Source organism: Somniosus microcephalus, chromosome 34 (assembly GCF_052327205.1).
Source record: "Somniosus microcephalus isolate GS21.2 chromosome 34, FLI_Smic_1.0, whole genome shotgun sequence".
NCBI lineage: Eukaryota > Metazoa > Chordata > Chondrichthyes > Squaliformes > Somniosidae > Somniosus > Somniosus microcephalus.
Window position 1 is genome coordinate 14,782,917 of NC_141020.1, and position 27,810 is coordinate 14,810,726.

At 56.1% G+C, this 27,810-nt stretch overlaps 1 protein-coding gene across 4 annotated transcripts in view; it reads right to left on the bottom strand.

Moving 5' to 3' along the window:
- Positions 1-646: 646 nt before the first annotated feature.
- The window catches only part of LOC147096793 (transmembrane protein 229B-like), a 42,451-nt gene continuing 15,287 nt past the window's right edge, over positions 647-27,810 (bottom strand). The window contains exons 1-3 of one of the 4 annotated variants that reach the window (XM_085973419.1): positions 21,893-22,009; positions 17,485-17,581; positions 647-1,965 (exon numbers count right to left, since the gene is read on the bottom strand). In XM_085973419.1, the coding sequence (XP_085829545.1) occupies positions 1,420-1,965; positions 17,485-17,520 (582 nt within the window). In that variant the 5' untranslated portion in view covers positions 17,521-17,581; positions 21,893-22,009 and the 3' untranslated portion in view covers positions 647-1,419. Of the gene's footprint in view, positions 1,966-17,484; positions 17,582-21,792; positions 22,010-27,810 lie in introns of those variants that run through there. The other 3 variants (XM_085973421.1, XM_085973418.1, XM_085973420.1) reach the window with 3 other exon arrangements.

The window sequence follows — 27,810 nt, forward strand, 5'->3', positions numbered from 1 at the left end:
CAGTGTGTGTGGAACCCGTACCCCAGTGAGAGTCAGTGTCTGTGGAACACATACCTCAGTGAGAGTCAGTGTCTGTGGAACCCGTACCCCAGTGAGAGTCAGTGTCTGTGGAACCCGTACCCCAGTGAGAGTCCGTGTCTGTGGAACCCGTACCCCAGTGAGAGTCAGTGTGTGTGGAACCCGTACCCCAGTGAGAGTCAGTGTCTGTGGAACCCGTACCCCAGTGAGAATCAGTGTCTGTGGAACCCGTACCCCAGTGAGAGTCAGTGTCTGTGGAACCCGTACCCCAGTGAGAGTCAGTGTCTGTGGAACCCGCACCCCAGTGAGAGTCAGTGTCTGTGGAACCCGTACCCCAGTGAGAGTCAGTGTCTGTCGAACCCGTACCCCAGTGAGAGTCCGTGTGTGTGGAACCCGTACCCCAGTGAGAGTCAGTGTCTGTCGAACCCGTACCCCAGTGAGAGTCAGTGTCTGTGGAACCCGTACCCCAGTGAGAGTCAGTGTCTGTGGAACCCGTACCCCAGTGAGAGTCAGTGTCTGTGGAACCCGTATCCCAGTGAGAGTCAGTGTCTGTGGAACCTGTATCCCAGTGAGAGTCAGTACTTTCAGGAGAGGATGTGTGAATTGTGGAAGCAGAGCCTGCCAATGATTTCCTGAACTGGTTGGGTTTTATTGGATGACACAGAGCAGAAATGGAGAAGTCGGATCTGGAACCGAGAGTAGCCCTTGGACAATGATCGGGCACATGCATTTCCATTAGATATCTGGCCTCCAAACACACAATGTGCCTTTCGTAATAATATGTCATGCTCCCGGTGGAGCGACCTCCACCCCAAATATCAAAATTGCTCCGCCTCCCCACGCCCCCTGAACAATGTGGGCGCATCTGACCCGAACCCATTCATTTTGCAATCTGACTTACAGTCAATGTGAGCTTTGCACATGTACTTACAATCAGTGTGACCTTTGCACAAGTACGTACAGTCGTTCCCACAACCCTTGTGCAGCAGCAACAAGTTAAGTGGCATAAAAACACTGTGACATGCAAGGGCTGTGATTGGTTTGGTAGATCTTGGAGATTCCAGGAACTGTAATAACTGATTATAAATACTCGGTCACCCCGTGAGCCCCCGGCCTGAGCCACTGTTGGTGAGGATATACTCGTCAAGGGACAGTGTGTGCACTGGGAGTGAGGACACCACAGTGAGCAGCACGTCAGTACCACGGGCAGCGCACTTCAACCCGATCGCACTGCGCTGGAGTCCGAACGCCGCGAAAAGGCTTCTCCTCCACTGAACAGGAAAAAGTACAAAAATACAATGTTTTGTTGACTGGTCTGAGGTCCCATTGCCCAACTCTGGAAATGTAAACAGGAAGACGCCGAGCTCAGGCTGGTGTTAATCGGAACAGAGAGCGGCCGCTCTACTCGTCTTTCCTCAGCTTCAGGTGGCTCCACAGTGTCGCCAGGGCGATGGTGGGGGATCGTGGCTCCCCGGTCTCATCGAATCGTAAACGCAGGGTATTCCTGATCACCAGCTTTTCTACAATGAAGGAGGCGCAGAACCAGGGGACTGCGTACTCCAGTGTCACTAGCCCCATGAAGTCATAATCAAACTGGGAGTAGTCCCAGGGGCAGGCGTTGAACTGGCGCAGGATAAATCCAGTTGAGAACTCCCAGGCGTAGGTCCAGAGGGTGTAGATGAGGCACCTCACCACGCCAGGACATCGGTCCTTGAGGCACAGGTACATTCGCTCCACGACCATGATGGAGGTGCCGTAGATGAAGAGAGCCCAGACACTGGTGACTCCGGGGAACTTCCAGTTGAAATTGATGACGAACTCCCAGGCGGCTGTAAACATCACCTCACAGAAGTAGCCATGGATGGCATAAAGGTACCAGCGGGAGAGGGCACTGAGGGGCTCGGCAGCTCCCATCATCCTCCCGCCCTCCCGAAACTGCACACGCACCTCAACCAAAAGAGATCAAGGTTATTTCCAGCAGGGTTAGATAGAGCTGTCCCCCCACACCCAAAACCCCCGCACCACGAAACAAGAGGACTCCGCACCCCGAATATTAAAACCCCCGCACCCAGAGGAGCCCGCACCCCGAACCCTAAAACCCCCGAACCCCAAACCCAGAGGAGCCCAAACCCCAAAACCAGAGGATCCCGAACCCCAAAACCAGAGGAGCCAGCTCCCTGAGGCCAGAGGAGCCAGCTCTCTCCCTATCCCGGGCTCTCTCGCTATCCCGGGCTCTCTCTATCCCGGGCTCTCTCCCTATCCTGGGCTCTCTCCCTATCCCGGGCTCTCTCCCCATCCCGGGCTCTCTCCCTATCCCAGGCTCTCTCTCTATCCCGGGCTCTCTCTCTATCCCGGGCTCTCTCTTTATCCCGGGCTCTCTCCCTATCCCGGGCTCTCTCCCTATCCCGGGGTCTCACTCTATCCCGGGCTCTCTCCCTATACCGGGCTCTCTCCCTATCCCGGGCTCTCTCCCTATCCCGGGCTCTGTCCCTATCCCAGGCTCTCTATCCCGGGCTCTCCCTCTATCCCGGGCTCTCTCCCTATCCCGGGCTCTCTCCCTATCCCGGGCTCTCTCGCTATCCCGGGCTCTCTCCCTATCCCGGGCTCTCTCTCTATCCCGGGCTCTCTCGCTATCCCGGACGCTCTCGCTATCCCGGGCTCTCTCGCTATCCCGGGCTCTCTCCCAATCCCGGGCTCTCTCCCTATCCCGGGCAATCTCTCTATCCCGGGCTCTCTCTCTATCCCGGGCTCTCTCCCTATCCCAGGCTCTCTCTCTCTATCCCGGGCTCTCTCTCTCTATCCCGGGCTCTCTCCCTATCCCGGGCTCTCTCTCTCTATCCCGGGCTCTCTCCCTATCCCGGGCTCTCTCCCTATCCCGGGCTCTCTCTCTCTATCCCGGGCTCTCTCCCTATCCCGGGCTCTCTCCCTATCCCGGGCTCTCTCTCTCTATCCCGGGCTCTCTCTCTCTATCCCGGGCTCTCTCTCGCTATCCCGGGCTCTCTCTCGCTATCCCGGGCTCTCTCCCTATCCCGGGCTCTCTCTCTATCCCGGGCTCTCTCCCTATCCCGGGCTCTCTCCCTATCCCGGGCTCTCTCTCTATCCCGGGCTCTCTCCCTAACCGGGCTCTCTCTCTCTATCCCGGGCTCTCTCCCTATCCCGGGCTCTCTCCCTATCCCGGGCTCTCTCGCTATCCCGGGGTCTCTCCCTATCCCGGGCTCTCTCCCTATCCCGGGCTCTCTCCCTATCCCGGGCTCTCTCTCTCTATCCCGGGCTCTCTCCCTATCCCGGGCTCTCTCTCTCTATCCCGGGCTCTCTCCCTATCCCGGGCTCTCTCCCTATCCCGGGCTCTCTCGCTATCCCGGGCTCTCTCCCTATCCCGGGCTCTCTCTCTATCCCGGGCTCTCTCTCTATCCCGGGCTCTCTCCCTGTCCCAGGCTCTCTCTCTCTATCCCGGGCTCTCTCGCTATTCCGGGCTCTCTCGCTATCCCGGGCTCTCTCTCTATCCCGGGCTCTCTCTCTATCCCGGGCACTCTCCCTATCCCGGGCTCTCTCTCTCTATCCCGGGCTCTCTCCCTATCCCAGGCTCTCTCCCTATCCCGGGCTCTCTCTCTCTATCCCGGGCTCTCTCTCTCTATCCCGGGCTCTCTCCCTATCCCGGGCTCTCTCCCTATCCCGGGCTCTCTCGCTATCCCGGGCTCTCTCCCTATCCCGGGCTCTCTCTCTATCCCGGGCTCTCTCTCTATCCCGGGCTCTCTCCCTGTCCCAGGCTCTCTCTCTCTATCCCGGGCTCTCTCGCTATCCCGGGCTCTCTCGCTATCCCGGGCTCTCTCTCTATCCCGGGCTCTCTCTCTATCCCGGGCACTCTCCCTATCCCGGGCTCTCTCTCTCTATCCCGGGCTCTCTCCCTATCCCAGGCTCTCTCCCTATCCCGGGCTCTCTCTCTCTATCCCGGGCTCTCTCTCTCTATCCCGGGCTCTCTCTCGCTATCCCGGGCTCTCTCCCTATCCCGGGCTCTCTCTCTATCCCGGGCTCTCTCCCTATCCCGGGCTCTCTCCCTATCCCGGGCTCTCTCTCTATCCCGGGCTCTCTCTCTATCCCGGCCTCTCTCGGTATCCCGGGCTCTCTCTCTATCCCGGGCTCTCTCCCTATCCCGGGCTGTCTCTCTCTATCCCGGGCTCTCTCTCGCTATCCCGGGCTCTCTCCCTATCCCGGGCTCTCTCTCTATCCTGGGCTCTCTCCCTATCCCGGGCTCTCTCTCTATCCCGGGCTCTCTCGCTATCCCGGGCTCTCTCCCTATCCCGGGCTCTCTCTCTCTATCCCGGGCTCTCTCTCTATCCCGGGCTCTCTCCCTATCCCAGGCTCTCTCCCTATCCCGGGCTCTCTCCCTATCCCGGGCTCTCTCTCTCTATCCCGGGCTCTCTCCCTATCCCGGGCTCTCTCTCTCTATCCCGGGCTCTCTCCCTATCCCGGGCTCTCTCTCTCTATCCCGGGCTCTCTCCCTATCCCGGGCTTTCTCCCTATCCCGGGCTCTCTCCCTATCCCGGGCTCTCTCGCTATCCCGGGCTCTCTCCCTATCCCGGACTCTCTCTCTCTATCCCGGGCTCTCTCCCTATCCTGGGCTCTCTCTCTCTATCCCGGGCTCTCTCCCTATCCCGGGCTCTCTCCCTATCCCGGGCTCTCTCCCTATCCCGGGCTCTCTCTCTCTATCCCGGGCTCTCTCGCTATCCCGGGCTCTCTCTCTATCCCGGGCTCTCTCCCTATCCCGGGCTCTCTCTCTCTATCCCGGGCTCTTTCCCTATCCCGGGCTCTCTCCCTATCCCGGGCTCTCTCTCTCTATCCCGGGCTCTCTCCCTATCCCGGGCTCTCTCTCTCTATCCCGGGCTCTCTCCCTATCCCGGGCTCTCTCCCTATCCCGGGCTCTCTATCCCGGGCTCTCTCTCTATCCCGGGCTCTCTCTCTATCCCAGGCTCTCTCTCTCTATCCCGGGCTCTCTCGCTATCCCGGGCTCTCTCGCTATCCCGGGCTCTCTCGCTATCCCGGGCTCTCTCTCTATCCCGGGCTTTCTCCCTATCCCGGGCTCTCTCTCTATCCCGGGCTCTCTCCCTATCCCGGGCTCTCCCGCTATCCCGGGCTCTCTCTCTATCCCGGGCTCTCTCCCTATCCCGGGCTCTCTCTCCCTATCCCGGGCTCTCTCCCTATCCCGGGCTCTCTCTCTATCCCGGGCTCTTTCGCTATCCCGGGCTCTCTCCCTATCCCGGGCCCTCTCTCTCTATCCCGGGCTCTCTCTCTATCCCGGGCTCTCTCCCTATCCCGGGCTCTCTCTCTATCCCGGGCTCTCTCTCTATCCCGGGCTCTCTCTCTATCCCGGGCTCTCTCCCTATCCCAGGCTCTCTCCCTATCCCAGGCTCCCTCTCTATCCCGGGCTCTCTCTCTCTATCCCGGGCTCTCTCTCTATCCCGGGCTCTCTCTCTATCCCGGGCTCTCTCCCTATCCCGGGCTCTCTCCCTATCCCGGGCTCTCTCTCTATCCCGGGCTCTCTCTCTCTATCCCGGGCTCTCTCTCTCTATCCCGGGCTCTCTCTCTATCCCGGGCTCTCTCCCTATCCCGGGCTCTCTCCCTATCCCAGGCTCTCTCTCTATCCCGGGCTCTCTCTCTATCCCGGGCTCTCTCCCTATCCCAGGCTCTCTCCCTATCCCAGGCTCTCTCTCTATCCCGGGCTCTCTCCCTATCCCGGGCTCTCTCCCTATCCTGGGCTCTCTCTCTCTATCCCAGGCTCTCTCCCTATCCCGGGCTCTCTCCCTATCCCGGGCTCTCTCTCTATCCCGGGCTCTCTCTCTCTATCCCGGGCTCTCTCTCTCTATCCCGGGCTCTCTCTCAATCCCGGGCTCTCTCTCTATCCCGGGCTCTCTCACTATCCCGGGCTCTCTCCCTATCCCGGGCTCTCTCTCTATCCCGGGCTCTCTCCCTATCCCGGGCTCTCTCCCTATCCCGGGCTCTCTCTCTATCCCGGGCTCTCTCGCTATCCCGGGCTCTCTCGCTATCCCGGGCTCTCTCTCTATCCCGGGCTCTCTCCCTATCCCGGGCTCTCTCTCTCTATCCCGGGCTCTCTCCCTATCCCGGGCTCTCTGCCTATCCCGGGCTCTCTGCCTATCCCGGGCTCTCTCCCTATCCCGGGCTCTCTCTCTCTATCCCGGGCTCTCTCCCTATCCCGGGCTCTCTCCCTATCCCGGGCTCTCTCTCTCTATCCCGGGCTCTCTCCCTATCCCGGGCTCTCTCCCTATCCCGGGCTCTCTCCCTATCCCGGGCTCTCTCCCTATCCCAGGCTCTCTCTCTCTATCCCGGGCTCTCTCGCTATCCCGGGCTCTCTCTCTATCCCGGGCTCTCTCCCTATCCCGGGCTCTCTCTCCCTATCCCGGGCTCTCTCCCTATCCCGGGCTCTCTCCCTATCCCGGGCTCTCTCGCTATCCCGGGCTCTCTCCCTATCCCGGGCTGTCTCTCTCTATCCCGGGCTCTCTCCCTATCCCGGGCTCTCTCTCTCTATCCCGGGCTCTCTCCCTATCCCGGGCTCTCTCTCTATCCCGGGCTCTCTCTCTATCCCGGGCTCTCTCCCTATCCCGGGCTCTCTCCCTATCCCGGGCTCTCTCCCCATCCCGGGCTCTCTCTCTATCCCGGGCTCTCTCTCTATCCCGGGCTCTCTCCCTATCCCGGGCTCTCTCCCTATCCCGGGCTCTCTCCCTATCCCGGGCTCTCTCCCTATCCCGGGCTCTCTCTCTATCCCGGGCTCTCTCCCTATCCCGGGCTCTCTCTCTATCCCGGGCTCTCTCGCTATCCCGGGCTCTCATTATCCCGGGCTCCCTCTCTATCCCGGGCTCTCTCCCTATCCCGGGCTCTCTCGCTATCCCGGGCTCTCTCTCTCTATCCCGGGCTCTCTCCCTATCCCGGGCTCTCTCCCTATCCCGGGCTCTCTCCCTATCCCGGGCTCTCTCGCTATCTCGGGCTCTCTCGCTATCCCGGGCTCTCTCGCTATCCCGGGCTCTCTCCCTATCCCGGGCTCTCTCCCGGGCTCTCTCCCTATCCCGGGCTCTCTCTCTATCCCGGGCTCTCTCTCTATCCCGGGCTCTCTCACTATCCCGGGCTCTCACTATCCCGGGCTCTCTCGCTATCCCGGGCTCTCTCTCTATCCCGGGCTCTCTCTCGCTATCCCGGGCTCTCCCTATCCCGGGCTCTCTCCCTATCCCGGGCTCTCTCTCTATCCCGGGCTCTCTCTCTATCCCGGGCTCTCTCTCTATCCCGGGCTCTCTCTCTATCCCGGGCTCTCGCCCTATCCCGGGCTCTCTCCCTATCCCGGGCTCTCTCCCTATCCCGGGCTCTCTCGCTATCCCGGGCTCTCTCCCTATCCCGGGCTCTCTCTCTATCCCGGGCTCTCTCCCTATCCCGGGCTCTCTCACTATCCCGGGCTCTCTCTTGCTATCCCGGGCTCTCTCTCTATCCCGGGCTCTCTCTCGCTATCCCGGGCTCTCTCCCCATCCCGGGCTCTCTCGCTATCCCGGGCTCTCTCCCTATCCCGGGCTCTCTCTCTCTATCCTGGGCTCTCTCCCCATCCCGGGCTCTCTCCCTATCCCGGGCTCTCTCCCTATCCCGGGCTCTCTCTCTCTATCCCGGTCTCTCTCTCTATCCCGGGCTCTCTCTCGCTATCCCGGGCTCTCCCTATCCCGGGCTCTCTCCCTACCCGGGCTCTCTCCCTATCCCGGGCTCTCTCCCTATCCCGGGCTCTCTCGCTATCCCGGGCTCTCTCCCTATCCCGGGCTCTCTCTCTATCCCGGGCTCTCTCGCTATCCCGGGCTCTCTCTCTATCCCGGGCTCTCTCTCTATCCCGGGCTCTCTCCCTATCCCAGGCTCTCTCTCTCTATCCCGGGCTCTCTCTCTATCCCGGGCTCTCTCTCTATCCTGGGCTCTCTCGTTATCCCGGGCTCTCTCCCTATCCCGGGCTCTCTCTCTATCCCGGGCTCTCTCTCTATCCCGGGCTCTCTCCCTATCCCGGGCTCTCTCTCTATCCCGGGCTCTCTCCCTATCCCGGGCTCTCTCCCTATCCCGGGCTCTCTCGCTATCCCGGGCTCTCTCTCTATCCCGGGCTCTCTCCCTATCCCGGGCTCTCTCTCTATCCCGGGCTCTCTCCCTATCCCGGGCTCTCTCCCGATCCCGGGCTCTCTCCCGATCCCGGGCTCCCTCTCTCTATCCCGGGCTCTCTCTCTCTATCCCGGGCTCTCTCTCTCTATCCCGGGCTCTCTCTCTATCCCGGGCTCTCTCTCTCTATCCCGGGCTCTCTCCCTATCCGGGGCTCTCTCGCTATCCCGGGCTCTCTCGCTATCCCGGGCTCTCTCGCTATCCCGGGCTCTCTCTCTATCCCGGGCTCTCTCGCTATCCCGGGCTCTCTCGCTATCCCGGGCTCTCTCACTATCCCGGGCTCTGTCCCTATCCCGGGCTCTCTCGCTATCCCGGGCTCTCTCGCTATCCCGGGCTCTCTCTCTATCCCGGGCTCTCTCCCTATCCCGGGCTCTCTCACTATCCCGGGCTCTCTCTCTATCCCGGGCTCTCTCTCTATCCCGGGCTCTCTCTCTATCCCGGGCTCTCTCCCTATCCCGAGCTCTCTCGCTATCCCGGGCTCTCTCCCTATCCCGGGCTCTCTCCCTATCCAGGGCTCTCTCTCTCTATCCCGGGCTCTCTCGCTATCCCGGGCTCTCTCCCTATCCCGGGCTCTCTCACTATCCCGGGCTCTCTCCCTATCCCGGGCTCTCTCTCTATCCCGGGCTCTCACTATCCCGGGCTCTCTCCCTATCCCGGGCTCTCTCCCTATCCCGGGCTCTCTCTCTCTATCCCGGGCTCTCTCTATCCCGGGCTCTCTCCCTGTCCCGGGCTCTCTCCCTATCCCGGGCTCTCTCCCTATCCCGGGCTCTCTCTCTATCCCGGGCTCTCTCTCTATCCCGGGCTCTCTCTCTATCCCGGGCTCTCTCCCTATCCCGGGCTCTCTCCCTATCCCGGGCTCTCTCCCTTTCCCGGGCTCTCTCTCTCTCCCGGGCTCTCTCCCTCTCCCGGGCTCTCTCGCTATCCCGGGCTCTCTCGCTGTCCCGGGCTCTCTCTCTCTATCCCTGGCTCTCTCCCTATCCCGGGCTCTCTCCCTATCCCGGGCTCTCTCCCTATCCCGGGCTCTCTCTCTCTATCCCTGGCTCTCTCCCTATCCCGGGGTCTCGCTATCCCGGGCTCTCTCTCTATCCCGGGCTCTCTCGTTATCCCGGGCTCTCTCTCTCTATCCCGGGCTCTCTCGCTATCCCGAGCTCTCTCTCGCTATCCCGGGCTCTCTCGCTATCCCGGGGTCTCTCTCTATCCCGGGCTCTCTCGCTTTCCCGGGCTCTCTCCCTATCCTGGGCTCTCTCCCTTTCCCGGGCTCTCTCTCTCTATCCTGGGCTCTCTCTCGCTATCCCGGGCTCTCTCGCTATCCCGGGCTCTCTCGCTATCCCGGGCTCTCTCGCTATCCCGGGCTCTCTCCCTATCCCGGGCTCTCTCCCTATCCCGGGCTCTCTCTCTCTCCCGGGCTCTCTCCCTATCCCGGGCTGTAGTTTCTCTCCTTTTTCCCATTATTCCCTCTCCGAGCTCACCCTGCCCATGATACCCACCTCCTGCCTCCTTGACCCTATTCCCACGACTGCTGACCGTCCAACTTCCCTTCCTGACCCCCATGTTCGCTGATATTGTTAATGGTTCTCTCTCATCAACTACTTTCCTTTCATTCAAATCTGCCGTCATCATCACCCCTCACCTCCAAAAACTAACCCTCGACTCTTCTGTCCTTGCAAACTATGACCACATCTCCAACCACCTTTTCCTCTCCAAAGTCCTGGAACGTGTTGTCGCCTCCCTAACCCGTCCCCATCTCTCCCTCAACTCCATGTTTGAAACACAGAAACATGGAAGATAGGAGAAGGAGTAGGCCATTCGGCCCCTCGAACCTGTTCCGCCATTTAATGAGATCATCGCTGATCATCCAAATACAGTATCCTGTCCCTGCTTTCTCCCCATGTCCCTTGATCCCTTTAGCCTTAAGAAATATATCTAACTCCTTCTTGAATATATTTAATGAATTGGCCTCAACTGCCTTCTGTGGTAGAGAATTCCACAGGTTCTCCACTCTCTGGGTGAAGAAATTCCTCCTCATCTCTGTCCTAAATGGCTTACCCCTTATCCTTAGACTGTGACCCCTGGTTCTGGACTCCCCCGCCATCGGGAACATCCTTCCTGCATCCAGTCTGTCTAGTCCTGTTAGAATTTTATAAGTTTCAATGAGATCCCCTCTCATTCTTCTAAGCTCTAGCGAATATAAGCCTAATCGTCCCAATCTCTCTTCATACGTCATTCCTGCCATCCCAGGTATCAGTCTGGTGAATCTTCACTGCACTTCCTCCATGGCAAGAACATCCTTCCTCAGATAAGGTGACACAAACTGCACACAATACTCAAGGTGTGGTCCCACCAAGGCCCTGTACAACTGCAGCAAGACATCCTTGCTCCTGTACTCGAATCCTCTCGCTATGAAGGCCAACATACCATTTGCCTTCTTAATCGCCTGCTGCACCTGCATGCTTACCTTCAGCGACTGGTGCACAAGGACACCCAGGTCTCGTTGCACTTCCCCTTTTCCCAATCTATTGCTGTTCAGATAATAATCTGCCTTCCTGTTTTTGCCACCAAAGTGGATAACCTCGCATTTATCCAAATTATACTGCATCTGCCAAGCATCTGCCCAATCACCCAACCTGTCCAAATCATACTGGAGTTTCTCGGCATCCTCCTCACAGCACACACGCCCACCCAACTTTGTGTCATCTGCAAACTTTGAGATATTACATCTAGTTCCCTCGTCTAGATCATTGAACTTTTCCAATCAGGTTTCCAGCCCTGCCACAGTACCGAAACGGCTCTTATCCAAGTCACAAATGACATCATATGTGTCTGTGACAAAGGTAAACTATCCCTCCTTGTCCTTCGCAACCTGTCTGCAGCCTCTGACACGGTTGACCACTCCCTCTCTTCCATCATCCAGCTTGGTGGGACTGCACTCGCCTGGTTCCATTCTTATCTCTCTAGGCTTTGCTTCCCGCTCCTGCACCATTACCTCAAACTAAGTATTGGGAAGACCGAAGCCATTGTCTTCAGTCCCCACCATGAACTCCGTTCTCTAGCCACCCACTCCATTCCTCTCCCTAACATCTGTCTGCGGCGGAACTAGCCTGTTCACAACCTTGGTGTCATATTTGACCCCGAAATGAGCTTCCGACCACATATCCGCAGCATAACAAAGACCGTCTATTTCCACCTCCATAACATCGCCCGTCTCCGCCCCTTGCCTCAGCTGATCTGCTGCTGAAACCCTCATCCATGCCTTTGTTACCTCTAGACTTGACTATTCCAACGCACTCCTGGCCGGCCTCACATCTTCCACCCTCCGTAAACTTGAGCTCATCCAAAGCTCTGCTGCCCGTGTCCTAACTCGCACCAAGTCCCGTTCACCCATCTCCCCTGTGCTCACTGACCTCCCGGTTAAGCAACGCCTCGATTTCAAAATTCTCATCCTTGTTTTCAAATCCCTCCATGGCCTCGCCCCTCACTTATCTCTGTAACCTCCTGCAGCCCCACAACCCCCCGAGATCTCTGCGCTCCTCTAATTCTGCCCTCTTGAGCATCCCCGATTTTAATCGCTCCACCATTGGCGACCGTGCCTTCAGCTGCCGAGGCCCTAAGCTCCAGAATTCCCTCCCTAAACCTCTCCGCCTCTCTTGCTCCTCCTTAAAGCCCACCTCTTTGACTAAGCTTTTGGTCACCTGTCCTAATATCTCTTTTTGTGGTTCGGTGTCAGGTTTTGTTTGATAATCGCTCCTGTGCAGCGCCTTGGGATGTTTTACTACATTAAAGGCGCCGTATAAATGCAAGATGTTGTTGTGCTGTCAGTGTCCAGGCTCTGTCAGGGTGCTGTATTAACTATTGCTGTTGGTGGGGAAAGTTTGCAGATTGGCGGCACTGCTAAATTTTCAGCTCCAGGTCCAAGGAAACCAGCACAAAATGACTGGTTTTCTTGTCTTTTTTATACTTCGACACTTTGAAGTGTGACGCACACTCATGAGACACAAGCCTTTGATATATTTACCGGTCAGTCTCCTGGGGTCGAGTACGTGGAAGACAAGACTGAAGGCCATCTTCGGGCGAAGTGCGTGTAGAGGGCGAGGGGATACTTGGACCAGGCGCCCAGGCGTGATTCAATCCCCACTGTAAAGTCAGGGGGCTAGAAATTCGTCTCCTTAGCGCCTGCCGTTAGCGCCTGTGGGGGGCGTTAACAGGGCGCGAAGGGGGTGACCGACCAGGCGCGGCGAGTTCACCGGCGCACGCGAACTTCCCTGGTGGTTTTCCATTGGCACTAACACTTACTGCTTCGCTCTGTTGCGCCGCGGAGAGCGTGACGTCGTCAGGTGTGCGGCGCCCCATTACCACCCCGGATGTGAAATTCGCTCCCGCTCCCCTGCTGCATCGCCAGGCGTCAAGAACAGCAGCCGCAGCAGGAGGCGGTGTCCCCTCGGTCGGTGAGCTTGGGGAGCGATAATTAAAGGCAGCGGTGGTCAGGTAGGACAAACTTTATTCTGCGCACCAGTCTGGTGCCTGCTGAATGTTTTTCACGCCTGAGTGAGGCGCGATTCCTCAGCCCTCCACTCTCTGAGCGCTTGGGGCTGTAATGCAAGTCGTTCAGGTCCCGAGGCCCCACAGAATGCTGCACACCATCATTGGCCCTTCCCTTTAGGCGAGCGAAGCAGCCTCTGATGCCGGCAGCACTGCACTGCACATTCATGTGCACTCTGCTGCTACCACCCCTCTCACACTCCTCAGCGCCCCAGGAAACATAGAAACATAGAAATATAGAAGATGGGAGCAGGAGTAGGCCATTCGGCCCCTCGAGCCTGCTCCGCCATTCAATGCGATCATGGCTGATCATCCAAATTCAGTACCCGGTCCCTGCTTTCTCCCGATACACCTTGATCCCTTTAGCCTTAAGAAATATATCCAACTCCTTCTTGAATATATTTAATGTATTGGCCTCCACTGCCTTCTGTGGTAGAGAATTCCACAGGTTCACCACTGAAGAAATTCCTCCTCATCTCTGTCCTAAATGGCCTACCTCTTATCCTTAGACTGTGACCCCTGGTTCTGGACTCCCCGACCATCGGGAACATCCTTCCTGCATCTAGTCTGTCCAGTCCTGTCAGAATTTTATAAGTTTCAATGAGATCCCCTCTCATTCTTCTAAACTCCAGCGAGTACAAGCCCAATCGTCCCAATCTCTCCTCATACGTCATTCCTGCCATCCCAGGCATCAGCCTGGTGAATCTTCGCTGAACTCCTTCCATGGCAAGAACATCCTTCCTCAGATAAGGCGACCAAAACTGCACACAATACTCAAGATGTGGTCTCACCAAGGCCCTATATAACTGCAGCAAGACATCCCTGTTCCTGTACTCAAACCCTCTCGCTATGAAGGCCAACATACCATTTGCCTTCTTAACCGCGTGCTGCACCTGCATGCTTACCTTCAGCGACTGGTGCACAAGGACACCCAGGTCTCGTTGCACTTCCCCTTCTCCCAATCTATTGCCATTCAGATAATAATCTGCCTTCCTGTTTTTGACACCAAAGTGGATAACCTCACATTTATCCACATTATATTGCATCTGCCATGCTTCTACCCAATCACCCAACCTGTCCAAATCATCCTGTAGTTTCTCGGCATCCTCCTCACAGCACACATGCCCACCCAGCTTTGTGTCGTCTGCAAATTTGGAGATATTACATCTAGTTCCCTTGTCTAGATCATTAATATATATTGTGAATAGCTGGGGTCCAAGGACCGATCCCTGCGGTACCCCACTAGTCACTGCCTGCCACTCGGAAAAAGACCCGTTTATTCCAACCCTTTGCTTCCTGTCTGCCAACCAGTTCTTTATCCAAGTCAATACCTTGCCCCCAATCCCATGTGCCTTAACTTTACACGCTAATCTCTTATGCGGGACCTTATCGAATGTCTTCTGAAAGTCCAAATACACCACATCCACTGGTTCTCCCTTATCTATTTTACTAGTTACATCCACAAAAAATTCCAGTAGATTAGTCAAGCACGATTTACCTTTTGTAAATCCATGTTGACTTTGTCCGATCCTGTCACTGTTTTCCAAGTGCTCTGCTATTACATCTTTTATAATGGACTCTAGCATTTTCCCCACTACCGATGTCAGGCTTGCCGGTCTGTAATTCCCCGTTTTCTCTCTACCACCTTTTTTGAATAGTGGGGTAACATTAGCTACCCTCCAATCCATGGGTACTGTTCCAGATTCCATTGAATGTTGGAAGATGATCAGCAATGCATCTACTATTTCTAGGGCCACTTCCTTAAGTGCCCTAGGATGTAGATTATCAGGCCCTGGGGATTTATCGGCCTTCAATCCCATCAATTTCCCTAACACCATTTCCCTACAAATACTGATTTCTTTCAGTTCCTCCCTTTCATCAGACCCTATGTTCCCCGACATCTCTGGGAGGTTATTTTTGTCCTCCTTTGTGAAGACAGAACCAAAATATGTATTTAATTGGTCTGTCATTTCTTTGTTCCCCATTATAAATTCCCCTGATTCTGACTGCAAGGGACCTACGCTTGACTTCACCAATCTTTTTCTCTTCACATATCTATAAAAGCTTTTACAGTCAGTTTTTATGTTCCCTGAAAGCTTACTCTCATATTCTATTTTCCCTTTCTTAATTAATCCCTTTGTCCTCCTTTGTTGAATCCTAAACTGCTCCCAATCCTCAGGTTTACTGCTTTTTCTGGCCAATTGATATGTCCTCTCCTTGGATCTTATGCTATCCCTAATTTCCCTTGTTAGCCACGGTTGAGTCACCTTTTTTGTTTTATTTTTATGCCAAACTGGGATGAACAAATTCTGTAGTTCATCCATGCAGTCTTTGAATGTTTGCCATTGCCTATCCACCGTCAACCCTTTGAGTGACATTCCCCAATCAATCCTACCCAACTCGCGCCTCAGACCATTGTAGTTTCCTTTATTTAAATTGAGGACCCTAGTCTCTGAGTCAACTACTTCATTCTCCATCTTAATGAGGAATTCGATCATATTATGATCGCTCCGACCCAAGGGGCCTCGTACAAGATTGCTAATTAAGACTTTCTCGTTACATAATACCCAGTCTAAGATGGCCTGATCTCTGGTTGGTTCCTCGACATATTGGTCCAGGAAAGCATCCCGTAAACACTCCAGGAATTCCTCCTCCACAGTATTGTTACTAATTTGCTTAGCCCAATCTATATGTCGATTAAAGTCACCCATGATGACTGATGTGCCCTTATTGCACGCTTCTCTAATTTCCCTTTTAATGCCATCCCCAACCTCCGCATTACTGTTTGGAGGTCTATATACCACTCCCACTAATGTTTTCTGCCCCTTGGTATTTCTTAGTTCTACCCATACAGATTCCACATCATCAGAGCTAATATCCTTCCTTACAATTGTGTTAATCCCTTCTTTAACCAGCAATGCTACCCCACCTCCCTTTCCTTTTTGCCTATCTTTCCTGAATATTGAATACCCCTGGATGTTGAGTTCCCAGCCTTGGCCACCCTGGAGCCATGTTTCCGTAATCCCAATCAAATCATATTCGTTTACCTCTATTTGCGCAGCTAATTCATCCACCTTATTACGAATGCTCCTCGCATTAAGACACAAAGCCTTCAGGCTTGTTTTTTTAACGCTCTTAGACCTATTAGAATTATTATTTACTGTGGCCATGTTTGATTTAAACCGTTGATTTCTCTGACTGCCACTTTTGTTTTCCTCCTTTCTATCTTTTGCTTTTATCCTTGTTTCCCTTTCCTCTGTCTCCCTACTCAGGTTCCCAACCCCCTGCCATTTTAGTTTAAACCCTCCCCCAGAGCACTAGCAAACACTCCCCCTAGGACATTGGTCCCAGTCCTGCCCAGGTGCAAACCGTCCGGTTTGAACTGGTCCCACCTCCCGCAGAACCGATTCCAATGTCCCAGGAATTTGAATCCCTCCCCCTCGCACCATTCCTCTAGCCACGTATTCATCTGAAATATCCTTCTATTTCTACTCTGACTAGCACGTGCCACTGGTAGCAATCCTGAGATTACTACCTTTGAGGTCCTATTTTTTAATTTACCTCCTAACTCCCTAGGACCTCATCCCATTTTTTACCTATATCGTTGGTACCTATATGCACCATGACAACTGGCTGTTCACCCTCCCCTTCCAAGATGTTCTGCAGCCGCTCTGAGACATCCTTGACCCTTGCACCAGGGAGGCAACACACCATCCTGGAGTCTCATTTGCGGCCGCAGAAACGCCTATCTATTCCCCTTACAATAGAATCCCCTATTACTATAGCTCTACCCCTCTTTTTCCTCCCGTCCTGTGCAGCAGAGCCACCCCTGGTGCCAGGAAGTTGGCTGCTGCTGCCTTCCTCTGATAAGCCACCCCCCCAACAGTACTCAAAGTGGTGTATCTGTTTGAGAGGGGGATGTCCACAGGGGACCCCTGCACTACCTGCCTGTGCCTAGTACTCTGTCTGTTGGTCACCCGTTCCCTTTCTGCCTGTCCAACCTTTGCCTGCGGTGTGACCAACTGATTAAACGTGCTATTCACGACGTCCTCAGCCTCGCGAATGGTCCAGTATGTATCCAATCGCAGCTCCAGCGCCGCAATGCGGTCTGCCAGTAGCTGCAGCTGGACACACTTCCTGCACACATAGTTGTCAGAGACACAGGAAGTGTCCCTGAGTTCCCACAGAGCGCAGGAGGAGCATACCACGGTACCGGGCTGTCCTGCCATGACTTACCCTTTAATTAATTGCAATTAAATTAAATCAAATCAATCCCACCAATTACACTACAGTTAAATGGTATATTTAAGGAGAAGTGGGAGCGCTGAAGCCACAGTTCCCGCCAGGAGAGAAGGATTAGTGCCTGGCGCTACTTTTTCAACTTTTGAAAACTTAGCGGCCCAAGAGCTATGGAATTTCTAACCCAGACATTCTGTTCTTGTTTTTCTATAATACTTTGATTTCAAATTACTAACAAGTTGAACAGCAAAAGCCATGGCAACTTAGGAAGCAAGAAAAGATGAGTTGGATGGAGAGTGGGAGTTTCTCTGCTGCACAGGGACACACAAACTGAGGTAATACAGCGCCACCATGAGCAGGAGGTGTCATTACAGCGTGACGTTTACATTATAATTATGGGCATAGGATTTTATAATGGCAGTACGTGCAGAATGAGAATTTTAATGATTTAGATAGATAATAGTTGTTACAGGGAAATAAAAAAGTTGAGATTTTTAAAAATATTACCTTTTTTCTTTTGTGACCTAGGTTCAGATCCATCATGGATATACGCTCTGACTGCGTGCTACAAGAGGCTGTGGCTCCGGCCTTTCACCTGCAGGACCTGGGTCAAAACAAAAACTGTAAGAAAGACTTGCATTTATATAGCATCTTTCACGACCTCAGGGAGTCCCAAAGCCCTTTACAGCCACAAAACTGTACTGTACTCGCACAAGACCTCCAGAAATACTGAGCAAACTTTGCTCAACTGTAGCAAGTCAATTATCTTAAGATTTTGCAAATAGTGCCAGTTATTTCTAGAGCACTGGTGTTATCAGGGAGATGGTGCGTTGAGATAGTGCATGGGCCCCATCAGCGGTTACAGCAAAGAAAAAAACCTCAAATCCAACGCGGCACAAGGGAACAGAAATGACAAGCTAGGGGCACATTACTGGACCCCCCTCACACCCCACCCCAAACACAACCCACCGCCCCCCCCGAACACACCCACCCCACCCCGAACACAACCCACCCCCCCCCGAACACAACCCACCCCCCCAAACATACCCCCCCACCCCGAACACACCCACCCCACCCCGAAGACAACCCACACCCCCCGAACACACCCACACCCCCGAACACACCCACCCCCCCGAACACACCCACCCCACCCCAAACACACCCTTCCCCCCCGAACACACCCACCCCACCCCGAAGACAACCCACACCCCCCGAACACACCCACACCCCCGAACACACCCACCCCCCCGAACACACCCACCCCCCCGAACACACCCACACCCCCGAACACACCCACCCCCCCGAACACACCCACCCCACCCCGAAGACAACCCACACCCCCCGAACACACCCACACCCCCGAACACACCCACCCCCCGAACACACCCACCCCCCCGAACACACCCACCCCACCCCGAACACACCCTCCCCCCCCGAACACACCCTCCCCCCCGAACACACCCACCCCACCCCGAACACACCCACCCCACCCCGAACACAACCCACCCCCCCCGAACACAACCCACCCCCCCAAACATACCCCCCCACCCCGAACACACCCACCCCACCCCGAAGACAACCCACACCCCCCGAACACACCCACACCCCCGAACACACCCACCCCCCCGAACACACCCACCCCACCCCAAACACACCCTTCCCCCCCGAACACACCCACCCCACCCCGAAGACAACCCACACCCCCCGAACACACCCACACCCCCGAACACACCCACCCCCCCGAACACACCCACCCCCCCGAACACACCCACCCCACCCCAAACACACCCTTCCCCCCCGAACACACCCACCCCACCCCGAACACACCCACCCCCCCGAACACACCCACCCCACCCCAAACACACCCTTCCCCCCCGAACACACCCACCCCACCCCGAACACAACCCACCCCCCCGAACACACCCGCCCCACCCCGAACACAACCCACCCCCCCGAACACAACACCCCCCCCCCACCCTGAGGCGGGAGTTCAGTGGCCACAAATGATGTTTATAAACCAAAAAGAAAGCAACTGATTTCATGATTTTTAAGAGTTTGTCTGATTGCCTCATGATTTGAGACGGTGGGGTGGCAATATGGCATTTAAGTGGTTGTTGCTGTTGTAAAAGTCGTTATTGTCGTTGTAAAATTTGTCTACGGGCAAACAAAGGTCACACTCAAAGGAATTTGTGTCCTGCTCAATACAAAAAAATTAGAGGGAACATTGATCATGTTCCCTATGATCTGGAGTGCACCTTTGCTGTCGGATATTTTTTTAAATGATGGCGTAGCCAGGGAGGGTCATAACAAGGGATCTTATTGTTATGTGCACTGGATACGATGATCTTACAAGCACTGCGACACGCACATACAGAAGTAACTGTAAGCTAATAAACTAGCTTATTTCACATAAAATATATGAATGAACAGAATAAAGTTTTCCAGTGCAATATATCCATTTCCTACTGTTCTCATACCCTGATAAATAATAAATGACACAACTCCGCCCCTGTGCTATGGCCTGAACTCACTCACAAGGTTTAGCAGCCCTGTAGTAACAAGCACTAACCTTCCTATTACAGACTGCACATGTCCATACCTCACTGTGGAGTCTGATAGCCTCCGTCACTGCTGGAGAGATAGCGAGAACTCTCCGTATCTCTGGCTGTTCCACGCACAGACTGCTCTAGACTGACTTTGGATGAGACGTTAAACCGAAGCCCCGTCTGCTCTCTCGGGAGGACGTAAAAGATCCCACGGCCACTATTCAAAGAAGAGCAGTGGGAGTTCTCCCCAGTCTCCTGGAAAATATTTATCCCTCAACCAACATAACAAAAACAAATTATCTGGTCATTATCAAATTGCTGTTTGTGGGATCTTGCTGTATGCAAATTGGCTGTCATGTTTCCCAACATTACAACAGTGACTACACGTCAAATTACTTCATTGGGATTTCCTGAGGTGGCGAAAGGCGCTATAGATGTCCAAGTCTCTCTTTCTTTGAGTTCTCCAGAGATACACAAAGAGAACACGGATGACGACTGACCCCTCCCTCAGCTCTCTGTGTTCACGGTTGCCTCACTGAGTCACCAAACGAAGTTAGCACCTCGAATGGGAAACATCCCCCTTGCGGAGGAAGCTTTGGCCATGACACAGTCTGTTGAGCCAAACCCCCTCCAACCCCCGCCCATCGCACTGCACAAACTGATGAAGTCGCACTTTGACACTAAGGGTGTGAAAACCTTTAGGGTGTGCGTCATGGCTTCCCGTTGACTCAAAGCTGATATCAAAATTGCAAAGGGTATTTTCCTAATCGATTTAATCAAGAGGCTCGATGGCCTGTGTGTCCTTTTTGTAAACTGACTGTAACTACATATTAAAAAAATCATCGAATGACATCGAATGTACAGCACAGAAACAGGCCATTCGGCCCAACTGGTCCATGCGAGCCTCCTCCCACCCCTCTCACCTTATCAGCATATCCTTCTATTCCTTTCTCCCTGATGTCTTTGAATCTATGAATGGAGACTCCCTGCTCTGATTGGCTCCCCATGGCCCACGTGATCCCAGGGACACTGCGGAATAGCTGCGCCTCTGGGATACGCGGGCCCTGCACACCGGCAGTTTGAAGAGGCACAGCAACGGAATTCTGCACCTCCCGGGAGCCCTCCGGTCCAGGCGCAGATTTTTCCAAATCGCAGCCCTCCGCCCGCGGGAGGGCTGCGAACGGAATTTCTGGGCCATTCTCTATCTGTTTCATCGTCCAGGGAGCTCTGACTTTACTTGCCCTGCCTTTCCCCCTACTGAGAATGTACCTGAACTATTTCCTCTTTAAAGGCAGCTCATTGTTCCATTACAGTTTTGCCTGCCAATCTTTGATTCCAGTTTACCCGGGACAGATCCATTCTCCTCCCACTGAATTTGGCTTTCCCCCAGTTAAACATGTCTTTCTCAATCATTATGTGTTGTGATCACTATTGCCAAGATGTTCCCCATCACTCCTCTAGTGGATAGCAAAATACTGGAAATCCGAAATAACAACAGAAAATGCTGGAAAAACTCAGCAGGCCAGGCAACATCCGTGGAGAGAAATTAGAATCGACGTTTCGGGTCTAACCCTTTTTCAAAACTGGAAAGGAAATGAAATCGATCGAAAGGCAGGGCTGGGGAGGGAACAAAAGAAGTGAAGAGACATTAAGAGGTATTCAAAACCAGACGAGATGGTGATAGGACCAGTAAAGAGACAAAAGACGGCTCAGATTAGGTGTGAAATGTACTGGCAGAATGAGAGACAGCTGCCATGTAAAAAAAGAGGGGGGGGGGGGAGGGAAAACCCAAAACAAAGGGGTGGGAAAAAAAATTTTAAGTAAAAATGTGATAGGGGCCGAGGTTATGATCTGAAATTGTTGAACTCGATATTGAGTCCGGAAGTCTGCAAAGTGCCTAATCGGAAGATGAGGTGCTGTTCCTCGAGCTTACGTTGAGCTTCCGTGGAACAATGCAAGAGGCCAAGGACGGTGAGGTCCGAGTGGGAATGGGGTGGTGAATTAAAATGACAGGCGACCAGAAGCTCGGGGTCACCCTTACGGACTGAACGGAGGTGTTCCACAAAGCGGTCACCCAATCTGCGTTTGGTCTCCCCAATGTCGAGGAGACCACATCCTGAGCAGCGAATACAGTATACTAGATACTATACAGTATGCTCCTCTAGTGGAACCTGCTGGGAAAGCCCCGCCACCTAACCTGCTGGGACCGCCCCGCCACCTAACCTGCTGGCCGACGGTCAGTCCCACCCCGCCGCTCCCCATTGGTTACCCTGGATGTCAATCAGCCGTCCCTGGCCCGCCTCCAGCGATGCCCCAATCCGGACAGCGGCAGGGGCGCGCGACACTAGCGGGAGCGTGCCGTGCCGCACCTTGTGACCGGACAGCAGCGAGCGGCGCGCACGGTGTGAGCGGCCCGGTCCGCTGAGCCCGGCCCGATCTTCCGCCGCTCCCTCCGCGCCCGCCCGCTCCGTCCGGTTGAGAGGGACGTAAACACAACGTGATGGCGTCACCGGCCTGGCCCGGCGGGGAGAGCAGTGCGCATGTGCAGTGCGCCTCGGGCGGGCCGGGTGATTGACAGCAGCTGATCCTGCGGGGCGGGGCCTGGAGACAGAGGGGCGGGGCCAGGAGACAGAGTGGGGGAACAGGAGACGGGGGGGCAGGAGACAGAGGGGGGAACAGGAGACGGGGGGGGCAGGAGACAGAGGGGGGAACAGGAGACGGGGGGGGCAGGAGACAGAGGGGGGAACAGGAGAGAGGGGGGGCAGGAGACAGAGGGGGGAACAGGAGACGGGGGGGCAGGAGACAGAGGAGGGAACAGGAGACGGGGGGGCAGGAGACAGAGGAGGGAACAGGAGACGGGGGAACAGGAGACGGGGGGCAGGAGACAGGGGGGAACAGGAGACGGGGGGGGCAGGAGACAGAGGGGGGAACAGGAGACGGGGGGGGCAGGAGACAGAGGGGGGAACAGGAGACGGGGGGGGCAGGAGACAGAGGGGGAAACAGGAGAGAGGGGGCAGGAGACAGAGGGGGGAACAGGAGACGGGGGGGCAGGAGACAGAGGAGGGAACAGGAGACGGGGGGGGCAGGAGACAGAGGAGGGAACAGGAGACGGGGGGAACAGGAGACGGGGGGCAGGAGACAGAGGGGGGAACAGGAGACGGGGGGGCAGGAGACAGAGGGGGGAACAGGAGACGGGGGGGCAGGAGACAGAGGGGGGAACAGGAGACGGGGGGGCAGGAGACAGAGGGGGGAACAGGAGACGGGGGGCAGGAGACAGAGGAGGGAACAGGAGACGGGGGTGGCAGGAGACAGAAGAGGGAACAGGAGACGGGGGGGCAGGAGACAGAGGAGGGAACAGGAGACGGAGGGAACAGGAGACGGGGGGGCAGGAGACAGAGGAGGGAACAGGAGACGGGGGGAACAGGAGACGGGGGGGCAGGAGACAGAGGGGGGAACAGGAGACGGGGGGGGCAGGAGACAGAGGGGGGAACAGGAGACGGGGGGGCAGGAGACAGAGGGGGGAACAGGAGACGGGGGGGCAGGAGACAGAGGAGGGAACAGGAGACGGGGGGGGCAGGAGACAGGAGGAGACAGGAGAGAGGGGGGGCAGGAGACAGAGGGGGAACAGGAGACGGGGGGCAGGAGACAGAGGAGGGAACAGGAGACGGGGGGGCAGGAGACAGAGGAGGGAACAGGAGACGGGGGGGGGCAGGAGACAGAGGAGGGAACAGGAGACGGGGGGGGCAGGAGACAGAGGAGGGAGCAGGAGACGGGGGGGCAGGAGACAGAGGAGGGAACAGGAGACGGGGGGGCAGGAGACAGAGGAGGGAACAGGAGACGGGGGGGGCAGGAGACAGAGGAGGGAACAGGAGACGGGGGGGCAGGAGACAGAGGAGGGAGCAGGAGACGGGGGGGCAGGAGACAGAGGAGGGAACAGGAGACGGGGGGGCAGGAGACAGAGGAGGGAACAGGAGACGGGGGGGCAGGAGACAGAGGAGGGAACAGGAGACGGGGGGGCAGGAGACAGAGGAGGGAACAGGAGACGGGGGGGGCAGGAGACAGAGGAGGGAACAGGAGACGGGGGGGCAGGAGACAGAGGAGGGAACAGGAGACGGGGGGGGGCAGGAGACAGAGGAGGGAACAGGAGACGGGGGGGGGCAGGAGACAGAGGAGGGAGCAGGAGACGGGGGGGCAGGAGACAGAGGAGGGAACAGGAGACGGGGGGGGGGCAGGAGACAGAGGAGGGAACAGGAGACGGGGGGCAGGAGACAGAGGAGGGAACAGGAGACGGGGGGGCAGGAGACAGAGGAGGGAACAGGAGACGGGGGGGCAGGAGACAGAGGAGGGAACAGGAGACGGGGGGGGCAGGAGACAGAGGAGGGAACAGGAGACGGGGGGGCAGGAGACAGAGGAGGGAACAGGAGACGGGGGGGCAGGAGACAGAGGAGGGAACAGGAGACGGGGGGGCAGGAGACAGAGGAGGGAACAGGAGACGGGGGGGGCAGGAGACAGAGGAGGGAACAGGAGACAGAGGGGGGAACAGGAGACAGAGGGGGGAACAGGAGACAGAGGGGGGAACAGGAGACGGGGGGAACAGGAGACAGAGGGGGGAACAGGAGACAGAGGGGGGAACAGGAGAGAGGAGGGGAGGGAGAGGGGGGAGCCTGGAGAGAGGGGAAGGAGAGGAGGAGGGGGGGCTAGAGGGAGGGGGGGGCTAGAGGGAGAGAGGGAGGGGGGGGCTAGAGGGAGGGAGAGGAGAGGAGAGAGGGGGGATTGGAGAGGGGGGGGATTGGAGAGAGGGAGGGGGATTGGAGAGAGGGAGGGGGGACTGGAGAGAGGGAGGGGGGACTGGAGAGAGGGAGGGGGATTGGAGAGAGGGAGGGGGGACTGGAGAGAGGGAGGGGGGACTGGAGAGAGGGAGGGGGGACTGGAGAGAGGGAGGGGGGGCTGGAGAGAGGGAGGGGGGGCTGGAGAGAGGGAGGGGGGACTGGAGAGAGGGAGGGGGGACTGGAGAGAGGGAGGGGGGACTGGAGAGAGGGAGGGGGATTGGAGAGAGGGAGGGGGTACTGGAGAGAGGGAGGGGGTACTGGAGAGAGGGAGGGGGTACTGGAGAGAGGGAGGGGGACTGGAGAGAGGGAGGGGGGACTGGAGAGAGGGAGGGGGGACTGGAGAGAGGGAGGGGGACTAGAGAGGGAGGGGGACTGGAGAGGGAGGGGGGACTGGAGAGAGGGAGGGGGAACGGAGAGAGGGAGGGGGACTGGAGAGAGGGAGGGGGACTGGAGAGAGGGAGGGGGACTGGAGACGCTGCACGGTGGGGGGAGCACAGGAGGGGAAGGCTGTATAGGAGGGGAGAGTTGGAGACCAGCGCAGAAGTAGGCTATTCTGCCCCTTCATTCTGTTCTGCAATGTTGTTTGGTTGTGGCTGATCTGCATTTTACCACCTTTGAACCCACTAGTTGATGGTACAAGGACTAGGGGACACAGATTGGGCAAGGGATACAGCGAGGACGTGAGGAAAAACATTTTTACGCAGCGAGTGGTGAGGACCTGGAACTCGCTGCCGACGGAAGTGGTGGAAGCGGAGACACTCAATGTTTTCAAGGGGAGACTGGATAGGCATTTGAGGGAAATAAACTTGCAGGGCTACGGGGATAGAGTGGGGGGATGGGACGGACTGGATTGCTCTACAGAGAGCCGGCACGGACTCGATGAGCTCAATGGCCTCCTTCTGTGCCATTATGACTCTCTGGGGGAGAAATTCAGTATCGCCCCGTTTGGGGCGCAATTATCGGCCGGGCGCAAAGATTTGCGCCTGGTGCTAATTATCGCCTCCGACTGCAAACTTGGCTTTTATCGCCCCTGGAGGTGATTGGAGCGCTAAATCAGGCGCTTCACACCTGTCTTAAGGCGCAAAGGCCGAGGAGCGAGGCGCTACCTCAGAGCGCTGGCGAAGCTCAGGTGATGTCAGTCAGCAATGGAACACAGACACACTGGCGCCGGCCAGTTCTTAAAGGGGAGGGTCGATCTTGCTCTCCATCCACATCCTGCTCATTGCAGCCTTGAATCGCGGCCTGGAGAGACCTGGACATCAAATCTGTTGGAAAGAACAATGGAGAGGCCCAGGGAAAGAGCTCAGAGTGCAGCCCCCATAGTCTCTTCTAAATCGATGCAAGGAAGATCAAATCAAAATGAACCTGCAAAGTGCTGCTCAGTACCCAAAACTCCTTCACACAGCATTGAATCTCTCCAGAAGTCTCTCTCTCTCTCTCTCTCAGAATGCGTGGTGCAAAGATATCGCCGACAAAAAATGGCAGGAAGCGGTCGCCTTTAAATAGCGCTCCCCCAGTCCCTTCCTGACTGCAAAACGCTCCCCTCAACCTGTCATTGCTAGCGGCAGGCGGTAAGGCAGGGGGCGCTGCTCAATATCCAGTCTGGGGCGCTACCAGGGCGTTGCACGCTCGACTGATGTCACGATCTGCGGGCGCAGGAGATCGTGGCGGCAGTGTTTAGCACCACCGCAAAATGTCTGGTCAATTTCGCAAGCGGCGCAAACATCACCGCGCCCGGGCGCTATTTGCTTTGCGCCCCATTAGCGCTCTCTTAGGGCGCTAACGGGAGGCGCAAAGCAACCGAATTTTTCCCCTATGATTCTAATCCCACTGTCCCGCACTCTTCCCCTATTCTTGTATGATCTAGTAAATTAAATATTCCAGTTCAATTAGTTTAAACATAAATCACACAGATGCCAGCGACTGAATCAGCTGGCTGTGTGCCAGAACCTTGCAGGAAATTGATGCCAAGTCACTCGAGGCTGTGAAATTATTTGAGTTTGTTTACCGTGAGGCCTGTGTCCAGTTGGTGAAATGTCCGTCAGGGACTCATTGTGTGAGTCTAGGCTGTGACTCCCTAACAAACAATTCACCAACCCAGGCCTCACCTTCAACAGACTCAAACACTTAATTGAAAAAGTCGGCCTAGTGCAACACAGAGAGGGGTCAGCGGGACATGAATGAGGTCAGCGGGACACAAGAGGGGTCAGCGGAGCACGAGACGTGTTTCTCAGTCACTGTGGTCTCCTGGAATATCTTTAATTGCTTTCAGGGGTTGGAGTGGAATTTCACAGTGTTTTTTCTCAAGGGTTTGTCCCTGTTATTTTCCACCTCTTCCAGGAGATTGTGGGGTCGATTTTCATTAAGCTGTCGGGAAGGAGGCGGGACTACAACTTTTGGGTTTTAGTCCTGCCTCCATCGACGTCCGGCCAATCCACGTGATTTTCCCTTGATTGACCTTGTTGAGCCCACCCAGCGGGCTCAGCAGGCCAATTAAGGGCCACCCGGCAACAGGTGACGTCACAGACCGAAATTTCATCTGTCAAGACGTGTTGACAGATGAAATATCAGTGTTTCACAGCTGTTTGAAGCTGTCAAACACTGACAGTCTGACTTCTAACCTGAGTCCTTCTACGCAGACTCAGTTAGAACTCTCACCGGCAATGAAAGCTGAAGGCTGCCACTTTTGACAGATCGCAGCCATTCTGCTTTCAGTGCCGGCTGAGTGATGGACTCCCGACGCCTACAGGAAGAAAGGCTGTTAAGGTAAGTACAGGTAATTTAAACTTCTTTACACACTTTAGACACACCAAACACACTTACCTTTGCACTCATGCACCCATCACTCACCTGAACATCGACATCGCGACCCCTCCAAGTCCTTCAACCCGACGGCCCGCCTGCTCTAACCTGGCGTGGTTTGTAGCCGTCGGGAATCCCACACGACACCCCTCAAAATAGGGATTAGGCTAAAAACTGCCTGTTAACTACCTGTTAACAGGCAGTTAATTGGCACTAATCCCTTCCCGCCTCGGGTCGGCGGGTCCCGGTGCGGGCTCCTTTGAAACTCACGTGGAGGCGGATTTTGGGCGGGATGGCGTCGAGACCCCCGAATTCGGGATTTTTGCCCCCCGCACGCCTAGAAGCCCGCCTCACGGCACACTGAAAATCTAGGCCTATGTGTCTGGTTGGTGGGGGCCAGGGTGTGCGTCAGCTGCACTGTGACCGTACGGGACGGGATTGCTTGTAACTGATTCCTAGCGTCCTGAGTCTGTAGTATAACGGTACCCAGAATTCAGCACAAACCAGTAGTTTCACCCGGAGCTGGTGTGAAAACCACAATGTCACAGGTGGTGACACTCTGATGTTGGGCTGAAGCAGTTTTACATAGCATTACACGGTATTTACAGCCCAGAGACAGGCCATTCAGCCCAACAGGTCTGTGCAGGTGTTTGTGC